General features: G+C 46.9%; 12 protein-coding genes across 12 annotated transcripts in view; 4 read left to right on the forward strand and 8 right to left on the reverse strand.

Moving 5' to 3' along the window:
* Window positions 1-510: 510 nt before the first annotated feature.
* Window positions 511-1,197, reverse strand: PPTG_06747 (hypothetical protein; the record flags this gene model as incomplete). The annotated part of the gene is made up of 1 exon (XM_008900788.1): window positions 511-1,197. One exon carries the CDS (start codon window positions 1,195-1,197, stop codon window positions 511-513), a length of 687 nt encoding a protein of 228 aa, XP_008899036.1.
* A 2,379-nt stretch (window positions 1,198-3,576) lies between these two features.
* PPTG_06748 (hypothetical protein) lies at window positions 3,577-4,104 on the reverse strand (the record flags this gene model as incomplete). Its single annotated transcript, XM_008900789.1, has 1 exon — window positions 3,577-4,104. One exon carries the CDS (start codon window positions 4,102-4,104, stop codon window positions 3,577-3,579), a length of 528 nt encoding a protein of 175 aa, XP_008899037.1.
* Window positions 4,105-4,353: 249 nt separating this feature from the next.
* Window positions 4,354-5,912, reverse strand: PPTG_06749 (hypothetical protein). Its single transcript, XM_008900790.1, has one exon. The coding sequence runs from the start codon at window positions 5,693-5,695 to the stop codon at window positions 4,670-4,672; it is 1,026 nt and encodes a 341-aa protein (XP_008899038.1). The 5' UTR covers window positions 5,696-5,912; the 3' UTR covers window positions 4,354-4,669.
* Window positions 5,913-6,644: 732 nt separating this feature from the next.
* Window positions 6,645-7,339, reverse strand: PPTG_06750 (hypothetical protein). The gene has a single exon (XM_008900791.1). It carries the CDS (start codon window positions 7,285-7,287, stop codon window positions 6,787-6,789), a length of 501 nt encoding a protein of 166 aa, XP_008899039.1. The 5' UTR covers window positions 7,288-7,339; the 3' UTR covers window positions 6,645-6,786.
* Window positions 7,340-8,320: 981 nt separating this feature from the next.
* PPTG_06751 (hypothetical protein) lies at window positions 8,321-9,374 on the forward strand. Its single transcript, XM_008900792.1, has one exon. It carries the CDS (start codon window positions 8,353-8,355, stop codon window positions 9,025-9,027), a length of 675 nt encoding a protein of 224 aa, XP_008899040.1. The 5' UTR covers window positions 8,321-8,352; the 3' UTR covers window positions 9,028-9,374.
* Window positions 9,375-9,719: 345 nt separating this feature from the next.
* On the reverse strand, window positions 9,720-10,604 carry PPTG_06752 (hypothetical protein; the record flags this gene model as incomplete). The annotated part of the gene is made up of 3 exons (XM_008900793.1): window positions 9,720-9,911; window positions 9,980-10,061; window positions 10,135-10,604. The coding sequence occupies 3 exons, from the start codon at window positions 10,602-10,604 to the stop codon at window positions 9,720-9,722; spliced, it is 744 nt and encodes a 247-aa protein (XP_008899041.1).
* Window positions 10,605-10,984: 380 nt separating this feature from the next.
* PPTG_06753 (hypothetical protein) lies at window positions 10,985-11,944 on the forward strand (the record flags this gene model as incomplete). Its single annotated transcript, XM_008900794.1, has 1 exon — window positions 10,985-11,944. The coding sequence occupies one exon, from the start codon at window positions 10,985-10,987 to the stop codon at window positions 11,942-11,944; it is 960 nt and encodes a 319-aa protein (XP_008899042.1).
* A 278-nt stretch (window positions 11,945-12,222) lies between these two features.
* PPTG_06754 (hypothetical protein) lies at window positions 12,223-13,377 on the reverse strand (the record flags this gene model as incomplete). Its single annotated transcript, XM_008900795.1, has 1 exon — window positions 12,223-13,377. The coding sequence occupies one exon, from the start codon at window positions 13,375-13,377 to the stop codon at window positions 12,223-12,225; it is 1,155 nt and encodes a 384-aa protein (XP_008899043.1).
* A 3,281-nt stretch (window positions 13,378-16,658) lies between these two features.
* PPTG_06755 (hypothetical protein) lies at window positions 16,659-18,097 on the forward strand (the record flags this gene model as incomplete). The annotated part of the gene is made up of 3 exons (XM_008900796.1): window positions 16,659-17,625; window positions 17,699-17,980; window positions 18,045-18,097. 3 exons carry the CDS (start codon window positions 16,659-16,661, stop codon window positions 18,095-18,097), a joined length of 1,302 nt encoding a protein of 433 aa, XP_008899044.1.
* A 158-nt stretch (window positions 18,098-18,255) lies between these two features.
* PPTG_06756 (hypothetical protein) lies at window positions 18,256-19,095 on the reverse strand (the record flags this gene model as incomplete). The annotated part of the gene is made up of 2 exons (XM_008900797.1): window positions 18,918-19,095; window positions 18,256-18,852 (listed from the first exon to the last, which is right to left on the reverse strand). The coding sequence occupies exons 1-2, from the start codon at window positions 19,047-19,049 to the stop codon at window positions 18,256-18,258; spliced, it is 729 nt and encodes a 242-aa protein (XP_008899045.1). The 5' UTR covers window positions 19,050-19,095.
* Window positions 19,096-20,114: 1,019 nt separating this feature from the next.
* PPTG_06757 (hypothetical protein) lies at window positions 20,115-20,990 on the forward strand (the record flags this gene model as incomplete). The annotated part of the gene is made up of 4 exons (XM_008900798.1): window positions 20,115-20,277; window positions 20,341-20,521; window positions 20,608-20,655; window positions 20,723-20,990. The coding sequence occupies 4 exons, from the start codon at window positions 20,115-20,117 to the stop codon at window positions 20,988-20,990; spliced, it is 660 nt and encodes a 219-aa protein (XP_008899046.1).
* A 75-nt stretch (window positions 20,991-21,065) lies between these two features.
* PPTG_06758 (hypothetical protein) overlaps window positions 21,066-21,513 on the reverse strand; it is a 2,287-nt gene continuing 1,839 nt past the window's right edge. The window contains exon 3 of the mRNA XM_008900799.1: window positions 21,066-21,480. Within this exon, the coding sequence (XP_008899047.1) occupies window positions 21,157-21,480 (324 nt within the window). The 3' untranslated portion in view covers window positions 21,066-21,156. The remainder of the gene's footprint in view (window positions 21,481-21,513) is intronic.

The following is a 21,513-nucleotide window of genomic DNA, read 5'->3' on the forward strand; positions in this document are numbered from 1 at the left end:
AAGCGTTTCGGTTCAAGATGCTTTGGGGAGAGCAGCAGTACTGAATCGGGTGGAAATGTTGGAGAACACTCAAGTTCGGACTCGACTGGAATCCCGTGTGCTTTCGAAATAGCAGTAGTACGAGGCCAAGTAGGTGTCGTTGAACGCCTTCGCGACAGATGCAATCGTGGTAGTATCAGCTTCGCTATATCGGCTGGAGAAGTGGATGTGGTTCGACAGCTGTGAGCTAAGCGTGCTCGGCTCAAGTAACTTTCAACTTCAACTGGATACTTGTTCATTGGAAAAGAGACATCGTCGATTATAAATCCCGTTGTCGTTAACTCTTTTTTTCCTAATCGTGTCATCCTGGTCAGCCTGTCCTAAGGCTTCTTTGGCGCGTCGAGAGGCTCAATGGCACAGATCTCCACCATCATGAAGGGCTAGCCGAGAACTGTGACGCCCCAGGTCGTGTTGGCTGGTGGGCACGCACCAAAGTATTTTTTGTGCGCAGCACTCAGCTTTGTGGCATTGTCACTCAGACCGACAACCATAGCACCGGCGTGCACAATTTGACTGCGTGTGGCTCCGATCGCCGCTAGACACATCCAGATTGGCGAACGCTGCCTTGCACTGCTTCTCGAAGTCACCTTCGCCAATAGGATTCCCTTCATCGTCATGGGCGAATTGACCAAAAATCCACGCCGTCTCGTTGGTGACGACCACCTGGCTGTAGTTATGTGCATCTTCCCATGGTAGACCGTGCGAATACGTCTTGGGGGCCTTCGACAAATCCGGACGGACCGTGAACTTGATCTCCACCTGAGCGCCTGGCATACCCAGTGCCACCACGCCCCAACATGCGCTTGCTGGACGGTACGAGCCAAAGAACTTCTTGTGCGCGGCGTTGAGCTTCTCGATGTTGTTGCGGATGTTGACGATCAGCACTTCCGTGTGGACAATCTGATTGCGTGTAGCCCCAATCTCAGCTAGGCGCTTGTCAATGTTCTTAAACGCTTGCTCACACTGTGCGTCGAAGTCGCCACCACCTCTCATTTTGCCTTCATCATTGTGGTCGAACTGGCCTGATACCTCCACCGTCGATCCGCACTTCACAATCTGGGCGTAGCCGGCCTCGACTTCCGAGGACATGCCGTTTGTGATGGCCGTGTGCTCCTTCGGCAGATCAAGACGCACCGTGAACTTGATCTCCACCAGCATGTGCGGGATGGAGAGCTCCGTAACGACCCCACACAGTGTTTGCTGGCCGATGGGACCCGAAGAATTGTTTGTGTTTGGACCCCACGATCTCCAGGTTCTTGGCCAAAACAACCACCAGCACCTCTGAATGCACGACCTGATCGCGCGAAGCACCAACCTCTGCGAGACTTATCAAGATTCATAAAAACTGCGTCGCATTGTGCAGCGAAGTCGCCTTCACCGAGAAGTATGCGGTCTGGCCTACGCGCACGACCTGCACATACCCGTGCAGGTCTTCCCAAGGAAGATTGTGCTTGTAAGTCGAGTAATTAGACTGCAAGAGCATGGTCGTGAGGGGTCTTGGTTGACTTAGTTAACTTAGTCGCGGCGTGGGGGATTGTACAATGAGCTTCTTGCTGGATTCTACTCCAATCATTCATCTTGATTACACGATAATCATGACGTTTGCATGATTTATATTACTGAAGTAAATTGCACGTATTCATCCTCTACATGTACTAATAACCCGCTTCCAATTCGTGCTGGCATGAGATCTCTTCATCTAGCTACATGTATACCGTATCGTTTCAATTTTACGGTGAGCACTGAATTGGATCTTCATCATTCAGGAATGAAGAAATATTGTACTTCGTACTTACAAACTTGATTGCATCATGGATGAAATATTGCAATCAACCTGGAATGACTGATCTTACACAGAACTGCATGGTTTCCTTGATTATAATGAGGTATTCGTTAAAAAAAAAAAAAGAAAAAGCGCGGTGAGGGGGGGGGATTCATCAGTAACGAGATGGGAGAAAAACTGATGCAATAGGTTTTTATGATCCTACTTCGTTAATTGTAAACAGCCTACTCAAGGACAGACCAAGAAATTAGTTCAAATTTGAACTCAATTGAGCTGAGCACGCTTAGCTCACAGCTGTCGAACCACATCCACTTCTCCAGCCGATATAGCGAAGCTGATACTACCACGATTGCATCTGTCGCGAAGGCGTTCAACGACACCTACTTGGCCTCGTACTACTGCTATTTCGAAAGCACACGGGATTCCAGTCGAGTCCGAACTTGAGTGTTCTCCAACATTTCCACCCGATTCAGTACTGCTGCTCTCCCCAAAGCATCTTGAACCGAAACGCTTTTCGTAATAAGAACTCGGAGCATCTCAATGTCGTCATTATCTACTGTTCATGCTAAGGCATCACCCGTGCTCAACATTTTACATTTAGTGGTAAACAGTGTAGCCATGTTGGTGTTTTGACTCTAACAATAATAACTGGGCAATGCAGACACGACCGGGTTCCACAATCTCATTTAATGACCAAATGATGACAATACTTCCGGGCTGAACGTTTTCAGTTCTCAAACTTCGTCATTCCCCACGACGGCCCTCTCCATGGCAATTGAAATGCTGAGCCACCTAGGAACACTTATCGTTCTACGCAGCCTTTTCTGGAGCATATGCAGCCGTTAGCTTGTCTATTCCCTCTCGCTCCAGTAATAACTGTACAACACCATGCCATCCATCCACCACCGCGGTTATCAATGCATCGCCAATGGTGAAGTCATCACTAATGCCAATCAATAGATTGCACCGTCACAATGTCCTCCCTCCGCAGCCTTAATTACAGCTGGGTTTATATCCAATACTTATCGAGGGTGAGACCCTCGATCCAGCATATACTGCAGAACTCGTGTCTGATCATTCTCTGCTGCTGCCAACAGAGCTTTCCTCATACTATACGGTCGGTGCGAAAGCTGCTCCAGAACTGTAATATGTCCATGCGCAGCAGCAGCCTCACAAGAGCAGATTCTACCTCCTCCCTCCTTGCTTTCGGTTCAAGAACCTTACAATGTCCGTATAACCACATTCAGCAGCTCTAATAATTTCCTCGGCTGGGTTAGCCCTCTGCGGGTAGAATTCGTAGAGCCACTCGAGTACATTAAGGTGGCGGTTGGCCGCTACATTGATGAAGGCAGCATTGGAGCAGCCCTCTGGTATGTTGGAATGTAATCGTTTGAGGAGGTCCAACTTTCCGAGAGCTGCGGCGCCGTCCATAGCGTTGGTTGTGTGTGGACGAGAGTGTTGGTAGACACGGAGCACGCGGTGCAGCTCATTGTAGACGGCGCTGTCGATGGTATGAGGGATCAGGAAGGAAGAGACGAGCTCGACAACGTGCAGAAGCGCCTGGAATGCGGCGGAGAGCGAGGAGGAGGCGGAGGTGGCGACGACATCCCGTTTTGGGATTTGTGGAAGTTGCTCCAACGAAAGATGCAACTTTCGAATAATTATGTTGCACATGATCAAGCTTGAAGCAATTATGTTGCACTATAGATTTTTTTAATTGTCACTTGCAGACTTGTCAGTACTGAAGTACGACGTTAAAATATGAGTCGAGCTCGGTTAATTGCCATCTTTGAACGCAGTAGCTTCGCCACTTCGGTATGATTGTTAGCACTTGCTACTTTTAACGCAGCCTCCAGTTCTTCCTCGCTCAACCGCCTCCACAGAAGTTCTACCACGCGAACGTGACCGTTTTCAGCGGCGGCTCTGACTATGTCTTGTGGCCGGGCCAATCCGGCGTAGAACTCATTGAGCCACCACAGCACCTCCAGATGAGCGTGAGCTGCCGCACCGACGAATGCGGCGGATGAGCAGCCTTCACTTCGAGTATTTTGCAGTCTTTGGAGAATATCGAGTCGCCCTTTGGCAGCAGCGCCGTCCATAGCTCCAACAGTACACGGAAGAACAGCTTCGTAGTCTTTGACCAGTCTATGGAGATCGTTGTAGATAGCACCGTCTAGTGTTCTCGGTAGGAGTAGATCGTTGACGATCTGGAGGACGTGCGGGAGGGGTTCAAACTTGGGTGAAAGCGCCAGCTTTACGCGTAGTAGCAGAGGAAACTCCATTTAGTCTCCGGTTTCAATAGATTGTAGGAGTCGAAGTGCGAACAAGTGATGGAAGAACGCAAAGTGAGTAGCAGTAGCTTGCGTTAGAACAACCCCTGTATATACTCTTTGAGATAATCATACTTACATTGATTACGGTTGTAGCGATGGACATGGAAGGATTAGTCCCAGGTAGATTAAAGTGACGTGGAGAATTGGAAGCCAAAGCTTCATTTGACGTGGCCGACATTCAACACTGCTACTAACACACACGAGTACATTCGATACATGTATTGTCAAAAGGCTTCCCCTGTGATTACCTACAGAAAGTAGCTGATAACACTAGAAATACGGTTTGGATTAAAGTAGTGCGCTTACCAAAACGGTTCGGCAACCTCATACCTCTTCCAGCTGTAAACTTTAGATCACGGTATTCATTTGTGCAGAATATATTGCTGCCATGCTAGAGAGCAGGTAGAATTGAGCGGTAGACACACTAAAAGATTCCTCGTTTGCATGGCAGAAGAAAAAGGGTTGTTTCTAAGCTGGAGAACCAGCACCTAGCCTTTATAACAGTCACTTGTGACTACACACAGGCGTTGGCCGTGGGGTCAATCGTAGGCTCCGAAGTAGTAGGCGTCGTAGGGGTCGATGTAGCTGATCCAGCGCTGGTAGAGGAACTGGATGATCCAGGAGCCACATACGGTAGTAGCGTGATCGGCTCGTCACCCGAGCAGACCGAGAACGTGGAAGTAGCCGTGGCGTTGGCGCAATCGATCTGCTTCGTGGGGCCGTCACTGCCAATATCCGTAGGTTTCTCGTAACACGTTCGGATGACCGAGAGCTGGTTCTCGCCGTCTACAGCCGAGCAGAACACCATCACCTTGTGGTCATACAGTGCTTCAATCTTGGCCAACGTGGTCTGCGGGGTATCAAGCGCCGCCCAGGCGTTGATCTGCTCGGTCGCAGCACTGATACGATCCGCAGTATTGAGCGTCGCCTCGAAATACGTGACGGCAGCAGCCTCAAGATCAGCGCCTTGGGCAGCGTAGCAGAGTCCGTGCTTCTGGAACTCGTGGTCATAGATCTCGCACAGCGTATCGTACGTCGAGTCTGCGGATGCGTCGATCCATTTCTCGCCCATTTCAGCGAGGAGAGTCGCCTGGTTCTCAGAGAACTTAACGGCATCGTATGGATCGTTCTCAACCGTGTCACTCGGGTTACAGCAGCTCACATAGCCGTCGTTATAGTTTGGCCACAGACCGTGGATTGTCAGCTTGCTGACAGCACGCTCTGGGACACAAACTGTGCCGTTCGGGTATGGATTCACGTTCTGGTGCGAGATGGTGCCGTCCACGCCGACAAGTAGATCGCGACAGAACTGCGGCACAAAGAGCTGCTCCAGGACGAGATAGTCGAAGTCACCGGGCACTTTTTCCTTTGCCAAGCACGTGGGGTCCTTGGTTAGACACGTAGCACTGGGAGCCGAGCAGATATCCACGCACTCTCCCGAAGACGTGGAGCCGTCGATCCAACCACCAGCGTAGTCGATAGCTAGCGTCTTCGTGAAGAGCGCTGAGGATACAAAGAGGAGCAGACCGACGGAGTACATGCTTGAGAGGATACAAGGAGTGGTGGAGGATTTGCTGTGGACGAATCTGAGCAAATTAGAAAGTGAGACCGTGGAGCGAGATACCTTTGGATGTCTGTAGGGACCAACGGATGTGACGTGCCTAGAGAGCACGTGGGAAGGACATAAGCACTGCACTGCTGGCTGCCGAGTCTTTGTTGTGGGTCAGCTTCACGTCGCGACTGGCCCAAGTGACATGACTTTAATGAAGTAGTAATGGAGACAATGACACGCAAGTATCCAGTTTAAAGCCTGTATAAACGAATGAACAAACATGGGTACACTATTCGATCGATTGATGAAAGGTTTGAAAAACCTTCATAATGGTATAATAGAGCCAGAATCTATCGTTCCTAGTCTGTTGCGCTTCAATTGAGGACCTCAGCAATATCCGCCACAACGTCACAATGTGGGTTATACTCCCATTGCCCGTCCGTTCGAATAGTTCTTAAGTTGGAAAGCAGACTTGCACAGTAGTCTACACGTTGTAGATCGGATAGCTAACTTGATAACTTTTCACTGAGAAGAGTGAATGTCATGCATCAGCACTGTTCCCAGTTTTACATTGCATCCAACAGCTTGTTCTACCATCTGCAAGTTTCAGCATCGTTACGCTGAAGCAGAAAGTTGATACGAACTATAGGGTTTCCTCAGCAACGTTGATCAGAGACCCTTTATCTGATCCAGAATGTGTAAACGTACCAAGTCTCCAATCAACATCGCTGAACTCCGGTAGCTGGCGTAGAAATCGATTGTGCGCTAGCTCGTGGACGAGTCCTGCAGCTGCTCGAGTTTTCTGCGAGCCTTGTCTGTCACTGCCTCGATAATGCACATACCAAGTCATGAAAATGTCCAAGTAAAACGAAAACTTGTTTCAACCTATATTTTGATCTACTGAAAAAAATATGAATGCTCAAGCATAGTCGACAAGCAACATATTAATTCGACTGAAGTCTTGTTTGGTATTACCACATTTTAGGCCTATGCTTATGCTGTAAATTCCACTCATAATAGTCTGCAAACCAAGCATGTTTGTGTTCAAGAACTTGGCTTCAATATTGGTTCCTGCCTTGCTACACGTCCTCAATCCACTTGTTTTCCTCGAGGATTCTCTGTTGTTCCTCCTCAGTGAACTCTTCCGTGATGCCGAAAGTAGCTCGAATTTCCTCGGGCGTTTTCCCCTTGATCATACAAGCCACTTTGGCGCACGACAAGTCCAATAAACCCTTGATGTCCATGTAGTTGGCGGCCAGGATGAGCTCGAACAGCAGCTCCTGGTCCTCCAGATCCACGAACTTGGCGTCCCATTCATCCACGGATTCGCTTAGGACATTACTCTTGAGAGGTTTCTGGATCTCGGCCATAGGCGAGTCCTTGTGGTGGCGGCAGAACTCGACGACTTTTGCCAACACGTGACTCTTAACATTAGGCAGAGGGATTTCCTGCACCTCGCCGCCTTCCTCGTGATCGTCCGCCACTAGCGTCTTCACCAGCTCACTCATCACGGCTACAGACGTCTCCACCTCGAACGCCTCGCCGTCCATCGACACAAGCTTCACTTTCGTCGGCGCCATCTTGTTCTTGCCTTAGAAAACTAATGGACTGATGTTTCCTTCCTGTTCTCCCGTTTAAGTTATGATTTTGGGAATTTTGACTAAGGAGTGTTAATATTGCAAACTAAATGGAGCTCTTAAATGTCAATTGGCCAGAATAATAAATGTCAATTGGCCAGAATAATAATAAAAAAAGAATGGCTGCAAACTGGTTGAAGTGGCTGTGGTGCTGTGGCCGACCACGGGTCGGTCGATCGGTCGGTCGGAAACCCGTCTTGGAAGGCTGAACTTTTTGGAAGGCTGAAGGGCGATATATCCAACGGCATAAATGGGCCGAACAAGGAAGTTCGTAGAAGGAAAGGGAGAACTGATCCGTTATTTTAGTTGCTCAACGACAATACCTGTTTTTTTTGTATTTTGCTGCACATTTACTGGCATTTTAATGATTGTGACAATATTCTTGCTCCAGCCAAAACCAATTTGGAAATTCGTCACCCTTAACCAGGAAACACGAGCTTATTTACTGTCTTTCCTGTGCTGAGCAATCGTTGGAAGATAATACTACTATCTAGGTGTCAAAAGATGGAGTGCATGCACTAGGATTCCAAACGTGAAGGCGCGCTCTCTCAATTTGATCTGAATAAGCCAATCTTCGTGCTTCTTCGTCTCAAATTTTTGTTAAATAGGCCGTTGCTCGCCCAGAACATGAAAAAAATCACCAAATCCGTTGAAACTTCAACTATTTTGCAGCGTCCGACCAAAGCACTTTCTGAGAAAACCTTGCTGAGCTAAACTTATTTCTGCCGAAATAGTTTCTCCCAGGGCCTCATCATTTTTGGCACCCATCGAATGCTCGAAAAACCCAACTTTCTCTCGTGTTTTTCCCAAAACACACACCTACAAACTACAATAAACCAGTAGACTGGCACAGTGTACCACCCATTTCTTTTTCAGAGGAACCTTTTTAGTCACCTCAACTCCACCCGATGTGGGCGAAAAGGATGAATGTCCCAGCACATCCGACCCGCCCCACCCGACTGTCATTAACGCTTTTGCCACCTACAGGTCGGACCTATTCAAGTAATCATGGCTGTCGCTGCAACGTGCACGCCGATCTTTAACTTCTCGGGCTACTACCGCAACCGCGCGTCGTCGATAGAGCTCCCCGAGGCCATAGCGTGGTTCGAGCACCTTCGACTCAGCATGCAGACCGTCCCAAGCGGCCGAAGTGTGCAGTATGAAGTGCACGCCACGTACACTCCGCCTTGCTGCCAAGACGCAGAGATCGAGTGGACTGTCAGTCACCCATTCGATGGATATCGTCGACTCCGCAAGCAACTGATGCGAAGACTGAGACCCAATCACATCTGTCCCGCTGAGTGCAAGTGGCTCCGCTCAGTGATAAAGAACCATTTCCCCAAGCCCAAAATTCTCGCCCCCAACGCGCCACGCACGACAGAAGCGCGTCGGCAATCCCTCATCCGAATACTCAGGACGCTTCAAGCTGCGCTGGTGAACAGAGGCAATCAAGGCTGCAACGTGCTGGTACAAGACGTATGTTACGATTTCGCTTCCTTCATCTTGGGCCAGAACTCGAAATTGCCGGAGGTTACACTGGCAATGGCGCTGTCGAGATGCAGCTCTGACCAGAGCACTCGCAACTCGTCGGCATCTTTCTCTTCGGACTATGAAGAGCGTTGTGAAAACATCTCGCCATTTCGCAACAACAGCAGAGGTCGAGGATATCGCAAGTCCGAGTGAGAAAAAGACGGTCGGATCGATATCCAATCTGCTGAAACTTGAGAAACAACTACCTTAACAAAACCACAGCAACCAAATGTGAATCAATATACTCAAAATAAGATGTATGAGCCTGGTCGCTATTCCCTGTAGCTACGCCGCCATTACGAGATCAATGGCCATTCCGAGTCTGACATTTAGACGTCACATTCTACTCCGTAATTCCAATAGGAGGCGAGAGGCGGTCTGAGGCCACTTTGAGGAAGGCGCTTGGACATAATATCAATTAAATGCGTTTCCGTAGTGTGCACGCCACTGGCATCAATAGAAGAGCTAACGAACATGCAGTTTCGTTAGGCACGAGCTTGATGACCGCTCGTGAAAGCAAGATTTATCGTGCCATCTCATTCTCCGTGGCCAAAGAAGGCGTGATGGATGCGTCTTCGAGTGGTGTCAATTCGTTTTACATATGATAGTAAAAGGATAAAACGCTATCGGCCAGTTCTCAACTCGCTGGACTTAGGTGGCTTCAAATGGGACCAGCAAATTGCGCGTGCACTGAAAATCTGCTCAGCAAAGAATGAGTATTGCAGGATTCGTCGCATCCGTGGCCTGAAAAGATGTGGGGAGTTCATTTAGGTTGACGGCGGCTCACAACGCCCACCATTTCCGATGATTGCCGTGGGCTTCCAAAGCTAAGTGACGTCGTGGCCCTACATAACCGCTCCTAGCCCAGCTTGTGAATACTGCACACATGCAGCCAACTTGTGTAGCTCTTGCAGAAGGCGCTCGCGATCTCGACGCAGTTGATTGCACTCCCGCCTCAAACACTTAATGGCCGATATAGCTTCGTGCAAAACGACCTTTTTGCGAACTCGACTGTTGATTTCCAGCAAGTCAACGAACTGTAAAGTTAACAACATAATTCAGAGAACCAGCTTTTCTAACGTACGTTTTCTAGCTGAAAATTTACCTTATCGCTAGCCTCCTGTCGCCGCATCTTCTCCCGTGACTTTTTTCGAAACCCTCGGTCATCTTCATTGATAACATTTGAGCTGTTAAGGTTTAAAACAAAGCAAGAAAAGCATGAATAACTAGATTGCAACGAAAAACGAGCAGAATTCATACCGCTTTGGTGTGGAGTCGTCATTGAACAAGATGGTGTTGTCGTCATCGCTGCTCCAAATGCTCTGACATTGCAAGCTTGGACGCTTGCAGGTGGAGGGTTTGATTGAAACGTTACGCTGCGCTCCGGCAGCAGCTGCAGTAGAAGATAATTTTGTTTGTTGTTGTTCGAGACTGAAATTAACAAGTTCCATAGAATTCTCCTGCGATCGATCCGTGGCCGAAGCATCATACACTATTCCAGTGAATGGGTCGGTTGCTGACGCGATGTCATTGTTCTGTAGCAAGTCCATGTAGCTGCCGAGTGGTGGTGATATCAAATGATCATCGACGAACTCTCCACTGGTAGCAGAAATCATGACACCTCGTTGCTGCTGTTCATTGGTGTATACAGGGGAAACTCCGCTCCGGTTGTCCCGAAGCTCAGTCTGTAACAAGTAGTCGCCCAGCTCCTCGATCTGTTGGCCCGACATCGAAGACACAAAATAAAAGCCAAAGACTTGTAGTCGAAATGTGGACGACGAGTCTAACGTCTTCTACCAGGAGTAGCGTGTCAAGTAATGGATGCGGAAAGATATTGTCAAATCAGTACTGGCTAAAATTTATGTGATTCGGTAAAAACAATTTGGGTTTTATTGTTTTAGCCCAACCAAAAGAGGGTTAAATTTGTTAAATAAACCAAACGATGTTTTATTAACCCATATGCTCCAAGGTGTCTTATGCGAGTATTTTTAGTGGTTGTCTTCATGTGAACTCTTATGCTTCCCCAAAGTCAAGCTTTAAAACTCCAAGAGCGGACCAAACGCTGCAAACTGACTGTAGCGGACGAGTGCGTGGCTAAAAGCGAGCTACGATGTGGACGTCCGTGACCCAGGATCAGATCGATGTACTAGCCAAAGAGGCTTTCTTACCGATAGTGTTGTTACTCAACTACACGCTACTGGTATACCTCGCGATGTTCTACTGGACACGACGACGAGAGCGTCGAGTCATGTTGCTGCTGTTTGTCGGGACTCTGGGCACCGTTGCTACGATTCCCTTCGCAAGACCCGAACAAGGATTCGTGGAAACAGTTAACGACATCTCTGAAGCTTGCTGCGTCTTGACTTTTCTGCTACAAATTACAATTATTGGGTACGACTTGAACAAAAAGTTCAAAATACGCTCCGTCATGTACCTCACGTACGTCGGCGAACTCTTGATCTTGGGCGACCTTGTCTCCATCCTGCTCTCTTGCGTCGTGGTCTTCGACTCCGACGTATTCTCAGAACACACGGTTCAAGTGATCTCTAACATTGCAGAAAATGCGAATTTGGCCTTCATTTTTGTTTTCCGCTTCTATTATATCGGTATATCCCGCGGATGGAGAAGTATCTGGAGAACGAGAAAGTTCGAAGTGGCCTGCTATGTGCTCTTTGCAACGCATGAAATGCCTTTTAATGTCTTGTCCACTGCCAGTGGACTCAATTGGGAGTTCGCACAGGCGATTTGGCACCGAACAACCCTGACAGCTTGTCTGTATATTACGGCCCGGGCTAAGACAAGACAGCACCGAACGAGTGGTGGAAACACGATAACTCGTACTAACGCCAGCTCAGCGTACAGCGGGAGAGAGAAATGGAACAACGATACCGTTTTTAACAATTCCCGAGGGAATCTGCGACGCATTTTGGACGGAAAAGTGTTGCCAACCTTTGATATTATTCGCAAATCGGTTGGGAGATCAGATCGTTCTGGCGGTCGGCGAAGCTCTACGGGACTACATTCACTTACAGTCGCTTCTTTAAAGCCCCATGACACCCAAGAAACATGATCAAATTTCACCTTTTTTTTTCTTAGTAATTCGGAGGAAATGAATAATTTTCTAAGCAGAGGGGCGACAACGCGGTGGTTATGGGACGAAAGATGTTGTTAACGAGATACTGGGATCCTGTGCCTTGAAGCTAGACATGACAACTATTAAACCAACTTGATTTACTCATTAAATGTACTTACTCTCTTCTTATGCACTCCCTACACGCAAGTTATGGACACGAGTTCCTATCGAGCCCACACGTGCAGAACCCGGAGGCTCATCGCTATCCCGTCCATTCATGCCACACTAGCAAACGTCCCTTTGTTTTTCGTGCAACTAGTCGAGACCGTAGCTTCCTCAAGGCGAGACGGGGTAGACACCATAGTACGTGACAACAGTGGGCAACTTCGGGACAAAGCCTTAGTATCAGTGTCGACTGATTCGCCAACTAAAGCGCATGTAGCTTCATGCGGCAACTTCGAGCACACGCAGCCACACTTCGCTCTACCCATAGCGACTAATCTCTCGTCCATGAGTCGTACTGCATGGACCCACGACACTTCCCAGCTGCATTTCGAAAGCCCAACGTGACCTTGCAAGACGTCGATTTCACAGTGAAATCCATGCAAACGTCGAACTAGACTGGTAGTATCGCCAGTCGAACCGTTGGAGTTTCGCGTTAGAAAATCATCAAAACGTGCTGTTAATTGTGCGAAAGTCCTCTTGGCATCGAAAGGTAGTGTCGCCCCTTCACGAAAGAGTTCAACCAGCCGATTCCGAGTGATAAACAGCCGTTCCAGCACTTTCTCGCTCATGGACACAGCGTCACCCATGTCGAAACACAACTCGACTAAATTCCCCAACGGAGCGGGAGCAGTCTCGGTTTCGGTTATCGAATTGGTATCATGATCATCGCAGGAGTCCTCCGAAGTTACCGTTTGAGAATGACCGCTGGAAGATAAAATACTCTTCTTTCTGTTATCCCGCTCGGAGGACTTGATGTTGACGTATACTCCTAGAAAATTGTACAATTCACGAAGGAGAAATGGACGAATTTCCAGGAGTTCGGTGATGTACGTTTCAAGATCTCGACGTCTCTGTTGGAGCACCAGTGGCTTGTAGTTGTGAATGTAGTGTTTGGCAGGGAAGTGTAGATGTTTGACGCGTTCTCCGATGTTTTTGTGCAGTCCTCGGATCTGGGAATATCGCTTCTTGATTACCCACTCGAGCCCGCTGTGTAGTCGCACTTTGATGGCGTAGATTACCGCCACAGAACCGATCTCGATACCGTTTTCTGGGAGAGTAACATCGTCGATGAGTACACGAGGCTCCCAGTTGCGTAGTCCAGCGAATTCACGATACGTGATATTGGTAAGTGAATTGCTGTCAGTATCTACAGGAGGATATTGAATGGATAAGTCAGCTACAGGCTTGTGATTGCCGTCCAACATGCTTTTTCAGTTATGAGCAATTTTTCGCCTAGGAGATTTATGTTTAGTTCAGCCCACTCATCGTAGCCTGACGACCGTCGAATTCCACAAATGTCGAATAACCTGCGAGCGATAAGCATTACGTTGAGCTAACGGCGTTCCTCATCCGTGATCCGTTTCATAGAATTGGCGAGGAAAGTGCACGCATTGAAATGGCTTTAGTAATGCGAGGTTAATACTTACATGGCCGATAAAGCTCTTGTGAATCGGGTACCACAGAAAAGAGTGCAATCAGCACAAAAAGATTCTATGAACTAGTCAATGGTATATCGCGGTACCAGAATCCGAAAGTTAAACAAAACAGTACGAGCCCGGTTTTCCTTCCGTTGTTTTTTTGTTGTTTTATTAGCCTAATTTGCCTAGCCATTACAATTACTCAGATTTTGCGCCTGCATCGCGTTCTGTTGCATTTCGATAGGACGGACTGAAGTCTCCGAACGTATTCACTTGGAGGGTCAGTATGGAACCGGTGCAAACTCACCCTGAGATCATGCATGAATCTCCACCTGGTTGCTTTTCAAAATAGGCTGGCCCTAAGCAACACAAGTATTTGCAAGAAGCGCTGGGCTGGTTGGAGATACCCTTGATGCGCCATAGGATATGCTACTCCGTCGTGATTACTATATCGAATTGTATTATTTCTACGCGCTCTTCGTTTGAATTTTTACAAACTTAATTTGTTGTCCAGAATAGATTTTAAGAGCTATAATTATCATGATATGATCTCATGTGTGTGTGTGTGTGTGATTTTTTTTTGTGATACATCGGACAACGGTATCGCTTTTTTTGTCGTCGGAATTTCGGACTCAGAAGTAATAAAAAACAATGTGTAGTTAGTGAACCTAATGTATGAAAGATCATGCTATTTAATCCTGAAAGGCGTTTATTCTGCTCAGCGTCAACGGTGCGCTCATTCTCTTTGGACCAGTATTGACACAGCTGTATGTAAAGCAGCAATCTCCTGCCTTAGATCTATTTGCGCTTGAGCTCAAGATCGCGTTGGGGATGCAGTGTTGAAGACGTTGATCTTTGTTTGCTCCTCTTCTGTTTCGGATCTTATCCATTCTCTCCAATGACTTCTCTCGCATATATACTGAGATCTGCATTTTCCACTCTCGACTTCTTTCTTTAATTTTTTTTTTAAAAATATATTTGCATCGCTTTGTCCCGTCTGGAATGTATCAGCATGGAGAGCTCCATCTTACAGCTCGCATCACACGCTCGGTTATTTGGTGGCGACCACTTTTATGATTGTCGATCGACAAATCCTTCGTTTGCTGGATTCCATCAGCGCTGAATTGCGGGATCTACCTTTTTTTGTCAGACTCGCACAGCTCAATAGCTCGATGTGCAATATTTGCTCCTACACGCAATAGACTTCGAAACAGCGGGCTAGTTCCCCTTGGTCGAAGCTCTCTCAGTGACGAAATAGTTTTGCTTCTGAAAAGAAAACCCAACACCTGCATTAGAAAATCAATCGGAACTTTTTTTGTTGCAAAGGATTGAAAATTCTGTCATGTCAAAACAATCTTTCATAAAATAAAATCGAGATTGCAAAAAAGAAAAAAGAAAACTGCCGTTCAGTTTGGTGTATGGTACTTTAGTTTGAGATGCGATATTCCGAAAACTCGAGATCAGGTGCCTGACACGGTCACAAGTGTTTTAGACCGTCCTCTTCATGTGCTCCAGCAGAGCCCTCTCCAGCTTCGTGGCAATAGACTTCGCAATGCTTTCGTCGTTGTAGAAGTTCTTCAATTTTTCCAACCCACCATTTGTGGAACATTTGGACTTTCGTTTTTGTCTGTAACTACTTTTATGTTCATGTGGTCTCTGGTACATGTATTATTAATGTTGGGTTACTCAGTATTATGTACTTCAGTCCCGTTCCTTGTACTGTAAGTCATCCGTAATACGCTTATTTTGTCTTTGAAAAGATAAAACAAAGATGATGTATAGACATCGGATGTTTTCTGTGACGAATCGTTTGTGTTTACATCTCCTGAACTCCATCTGCAATTACTTTTACTCATGCGCACTCTTCTCTGGATTGTACTATTGCTCTGGCATGATCTTCGCAACCACTGGAGCGGTCTTATCAAAAAAAATCCAAACTTCGACGATATGGACAAGAACTTGGGGATTTTTTCCATCTTATCTGTTTCGCGTGCATTGGTGACTGAATACAATGACAAAACAAACATGCGGGGAGACAGCATGGGCACGGGAGATGTGAATAATGGTGGAGAGGAGCGAGTTTACTCGTTCTCAAGGATCGCGAATGTGTAATGCCGATGGAATTCGCTTCCAGGCTTGAGGGTCGCAACAACCGGGTTGTCGGCCTGTAGAGAACTTGGTGGATCAAGCGTCATCCGTCTAGAAAATAATGATGTTTGCGGCAACATACTGCAGAATCACCAGCTTTGAAGGTGGAAGTAGTTCGAAGAATTGAAGGTATCTGCTACTTCTATCCGAGTGCCGCACACTGTTTGCCTGCAGAAAACATCTTTGTGGCTAAAGACGATATTTCCTAAACAATGCTGTGTCTGTTTTTTTTTTGTTTTTTTTTTTTTGCAATTGTTGACCTTTCTGCTGCCTCTTGTCTTGTAGATGGAGATAGCTTTTTTTTTTTACTAAAGTAGTATTAATGTTATGTCACCTACAATGACATTTCCACGGTCAATAGGAGTTTTAACCAGATGTCACCTCAGGATAAATTGTTTCATATCTGTAAAGAACCCGAAATAGTCCTTGTTTTGCCGTCCTCAATGTATTGGACGTCACGGTGTTCAGGTTATCATCGTACTGACGCATACAGTACTATTCCTGTTATATTTTTTAAGGCATGCCAGGAATAGCATTTATGTCGGCGCGAACAAGTCTCCTCACATATGCGGCAAGAAGTTCGCGTCATCTTACGGCGTGTACGGAGAATCTCAGCAGCATTTCAAGCGGAACTTCGCGGTCACTACTCTGTGGAGCGTGTGCGCACATTATTACACTACAGCCAAACTACATCGACGCTTCGGGCGGTTTTAGTAAGTGTCCTGTCGCCATTCCCATGTCTTCTAGTCCTCACTTTGATCGACTGTGCGCCGTTGGCTCCGCCTGACGATGGTTCAAGAGCAAACTACTTGTTTTGGTGTCGAGATTTCTTGACGATCGCGTTAATGACACGTGTAATTCTCGAACAGTTTCGAATCAGTGTACCAGGACTACATATCGGTTCTGTACAGGTTGTTCTCATGCCTGTTATCTCCAGTGGAGGCGCTGTAGCATTTATGATCGCCATGTCTAGCGTCATTGGTTTCCCACTCCCTTTCGCGCTCGTAGTTGGAATACCGGTATGGTTCGTGGTTCTCGTTGTATGCTTCGTGGCTTTCTTTGGACGAATTTTAAGGCGAGATCCCGTGCTGCTGCGAGAATTACTCCGATCGATTGTAGTACTCATCTGTCAGGTACTGCTGACGTTCGTTTATCCAGCATATCTCTATGGATTTATCAGCGTCGAGCCAGAAAACCAAAAGTTTTACGTGATGCTACTTCCAATCATCAAGATTATAGCAAAGAATTGGATCAGCTATTGCTTGGGCAACAAATTCGATTTATTGCCGCAAATTATGATATTCAACGTGGACGTCTTCAACGCACTGTACGTGTCAAGTTCGATGCAGGCCTCCCAGTCGAGTATGACAGTTGTTCAGATGGTTGCATTGGATGCAGTACTCGCGTGGGTATCGATTTCAGACATCCAGCATTTCATGAAGACCATTTATTTACTAAGACGAAAGATTCCTGCGGCACATCCGTTAAAGAACGCTAGCTTTATTGAGATCGCTATTCAAATCATTGACGAAGATCCTCAAGCCAGAGACCGTCTCGCTCATCGTCGATATAGTTTGGCTCAGGCCGTTCGACGTATGAGCACTAGCACGGTTCGAGTAGGAGGTCCTCTGGCTACAGACATGAACGATGGTAGAGCGTCAACCAGACAGGTACTCCCTGTCGATCCACCAAACCCCTCAGAAGCGGTAGCAGCCAGCGAAGCAAGAACCCCTTCGCTAAAACTGGTTAATGGCCAAAGATCGCTGGACAGGATTTTCTCGGCCAAAGAACGGCAACGGTTCCTTCAGCATAGTGCGAGGGTGTTATTTACGACGGAATTTGTCATTTTGGTCGAATATACAGAGGTGATCGTACCCTTCATCTACAGTACGTTATCAGTCTTCAACACTCTTACTGTTTAGGGCCAGCTAATTTTATTTATTTATTTTTTTTTTGTCAGCGATGTACACAGCTGGAATGTTCTATTTGCCAAATCACCACTATTATCCACAGCTCCAGTCGTTTGAGGATACCGGATTGACAAGTAATCTCGGAAATGTTGTCACCTTTGGAGTGATAGAGCTGGGCTCATTGCTGGTGATCGGGTACCTGATTCAGCGGATGCTCAGGATTTCGATGCTGCATCTGCTCGTGTTTGTACTGGACCGAAGTTGGCGCATGGTGCAGTCAAATCTGTTTTTATGGATATGCTATACCATCCAAAACTCACTAGAACACAACGGTACGTCGATATACATGAATGGCTTACAAATCATTGCGTCCTAACCTATTGTGGGAATCTTCAGGGGCCGACTTCAGCTTTGCGTTTTCATGGCTTAGAACCTCTACTGAGCAGTAATATGATGTCATTGCGATATGTTATACACAAAATCCTTTAACATTTTTTTTAATGACAGTGAGGGGTGAAATCGTATTCTTAATTCCCAGAACTACATTTTCAGTACTCTGAAATAACTTCGCATTTCCGTTCTTTGGCGGCCAGCTCCCAAAGTTTCTTTACCAAGGCAGTTCATAGATTGGGTACTGATAGTCCGCATTGAAGAACTTGCCCGTGTCCTCAATCGACAATTTCGCCACGATCTTCGCCATGGACTCCGCCGATGCCGAGGATTTCATGTAGCCCTGGTGGTCATTCATGTCGGTGGCCACATATCCGGGATGCAGAGTCACGAATCCAATGCTTTTCTCGCGTAGCTGGACAGCCATCGAGCGCGTGACCATGTTGAGAGCAGCCTTGGAGGGAGCGTATCCGAAAGCCTTGCTGAAGAATCCAGCCATTTCCGCGGTGTTGCTGCCGATGCTTCCCAGGAGAGACGTCACCTGTGCGACATAGGCAAACCCATTCTTCTTGGCCGCAAGCTCCAGGTTCGGTAGTAGCGCTCGCGTCGTGAGGAACGGACCCACCGCATTCACTTCGAACTGACGCATGAATGCCTCCTTGGTGGCCGATTCGAACGTGTCGGGTTCCCAAATGCCGGCGTTGTTGATGAGGAGGTCAATAGGCACGCCTTCCAGTTGGCGTGCAGCTTCGAGGATGGAGGATTCGTCACTTGTGTTCAGTGTCACCACTTTAAATGGTGATAGAGCGTTGAGCTGTACGCACAGAATGAGATTGACGTCAACGAGTATAGAAACAGGAAGTATTGAGAACGACGTACCTGGTCGGTGTTGCTGTTGGGCCGCGCCGTTCCAATGACGTTCCAGTCTTCCTTGGTGTAGTACTCGGCTAGTGAGAGGCCAATACTGCGTGTGCTTCCCGTGATGAGGACTGTTTTCTTGGTGGTCGCCATGATATAAGAGGGAGTTGGTGTTGAGAGGAGACTTGGTGCTCTTGGAGCTTTTTTGAAAGTGAGGTGGTGAAAACCAAGCACAACTGAACTAACAGTAACAGTAAACATAAATGGCGATTGCGAAGACATTGAAGGTGTTGGCGTGATCATCGAAATCAACATTTTTTGAAGATATTCAGAAGAATGATTGTGCAAGAATAAAAAACTTTAAATAGCTGTCAGCAAAAGTGTCGAAGTCAATCTGTCCAGGTTTCTAGTCCCCCCCCCAGTGGAGAAATAGTTATGATTCCCATGTCGCTAACGTGGTAATAATGTAAGTATATTAACCAATTACCAAGTCACTCTCCATTCAGTAAAAAAAATGGATGCAGGGAGTAGTAACCGCAAAAAATAAAGAAGTTACTCCATTTTTGCACCCTTTTGTCGAATTCTACCGCACACAAAGTATTGTAATAATAGCATAGAAGGATGACTGTTTTGTGAAATTAGTTGGTCATGTGCGAAATAATTGTGAAATTTAACAAAATACAATGCTACTGTAGTGTTCTATGAGATAATTGTATATTTTCTCAAAATATAGTACTAATAGTATATTAGGCTAAAACAAATAGTATTATACTACATAGTACTAAGTGCTTGTGCTTATTACTTTTAGATAAGTATTGGAAAATAATACTACTACTACTAGTTTCTAATATATCGTTGAAAAGGTATTTAAAATCGGTGACCCACATACAGCATTTTCAGTGGCACTAGTCTAACGGGCACCTTACCTGCCTGACATGCATCGCGTCTTCCAATATCCTCGCTAGAGAAGCAGCCGCTACCAGGGGGACCAAGTGGCCACGCGTATTCGCAAATGAAGCGCCAGGCTCCAGTGTTTCACCTCGTTGAACCGGTCAGACTGTGTCGCTGTTGGTGGCGGGAGAGTTCTGCTAACCTACTCAGCTTATCAGGTCAGATACAGGCATTGCAAATTTAACTCCCAACTTTGTATTCAAAATCCTTCCTATGCTGTTCTGATATCAGTAGGGGTACATCAAGCTTCAGCAACCACACGAGATCATGAAGAATAGGCGACTACTGAAGCTCGGAATGGAGTGTGCCATGAAGGTTTATACAAAGTCAACGCCTAATACTAGCAGCATTCCCCTCACCAGGGGAACATCCACCAGGCTCTATTCTACGGAGGCACACGAAGTCTCCAAGAGTATAACACTACAACCAGGTAGTTTAACACCACTACTGCTTGCACTGACGTAATGATGCTAACTGGGGTTACGCAATGCAGAGGTTGTCCCACTCAGTGCTTCGTTGTGCGGTTCGTTGGATTTAAAACTGGGGCGGCTCGACGAAGCTTTGTATTTCTTCGACGAGGCTATGAAAAGCATGAAGGGAGTACGACCTATCAGTCTTAGCTGTGCCATCGGAGTGGCAGTCCAGGATGAAATGGGAACTTGTTTTATTTGCAGGTATGTTGTGGAGTGTTTTACATTTATTGCTGCAGTTTAGATGGTTAGTTAACCTTGTTATCTTTTGTAAAATTTGCTGTGGCTAGAATGCAATTGGAATCTGCTGAGCAAATGTACAACAGTTCCATCCGGGAGTACGAAGTGTCGAGGTCGCCATGCTCTATCACCGCCTAACAAGAGAGAGGCGGAAGCGCTCGACAGGCTTAACGCAGCTATTGTTGCCGTGTTTTACCGTTACGCTATGCTGATGGCCTTGACGAATCGACCAGGTGAGATTTCATCGTTACGCAAGCAGGCTCTTCGGGTCCTGCGGAACTCTCCGAATCTCCGAAGCCAGGAGGCATCACTTATAGAGGAGTTCGATGGATATGTGGAGAAGTTGGCGACATTGACTCCGCTTCACCGCTACGTGGAAGTTGAGTTCGCGCTACGCGAAACGCGATGGGAAAAGAGGCATCGACCACTTTAAATCAATGATTAGATTACGCAGCACGCTACAGCTACATGTATTAACATGATCATTTTCTTACAAAGTAAAAAAAAATATGATTGTCAACAATTGTTATTCCAGAAATTATAATGAAGATTTCGCGAAAATAGGTCCCGATACTTCTGAAATATTGGTTTTCGTGCTTTTACCATGGAAGCTCGACAGCTGGGTACGTCTTGTCCCCATTGAAGAACTTGCCCGTGTCCTCAATTGACAACTTCGCCACGATCTTCGCCATGGACTCCGCCGAATCCGAAGGTGTCAGGTAGCCTTGGTGCTCGTTCATGTCGGTGGCCACATATCCAGGGTTCAGAGTCACGAATCCAATGCTTTTCTCGCGTAGCTGGACAGCCATCGAGCGAGTGACCATGTTGAGAGCAGCCTTGGAGGGAGCGTATCCGAACGATTTGCTGAAGAATCCAGCCATTTCCGCGGTGTTGCTGCCGATGCTTCCCAGGAGAGACGTCACCTGTGCGACATAGGCAAACCCATTCTTCTTGGC

This window comes from Phytophthora parasitica, assembly GCF_000247585.1.
Source record: "Phytophthora parasitica INRA-310 unplaced genomic scaffold supercont2.10, whole genome shotgun sequence".
Classification (NCBI taxonomy): Eukaryota; Oomycota; class Peronosporomycetes; order Peronosporales; family Peronosporaceae; genus Phytophthora; species Phytophthora nicotianae.

Coding starts and splice junctions, on each gene's coding strand:
- PPTG_06749 (XM_008900790.1), bottom strand. CDS start 5,695: ATGTACTCCGTCGGTCTGCTCCTCTTTGTATCCTCAGCGCTCTTCACG.
- PPTG_06750 (XM_008900791.1), bottom strand. CDS start 7,287: ATGGCGCCGACGAAAGTGAAGCTTGTGTCGATGGACGGCGAGGCGTTC.
- PPTG_06751 (XM_008900792.1), top strand. CDS start 8,353: ATGGCTGTCGCTGCAACGTGCACGCCGATCTTTAACTTCTCGGGCTAC.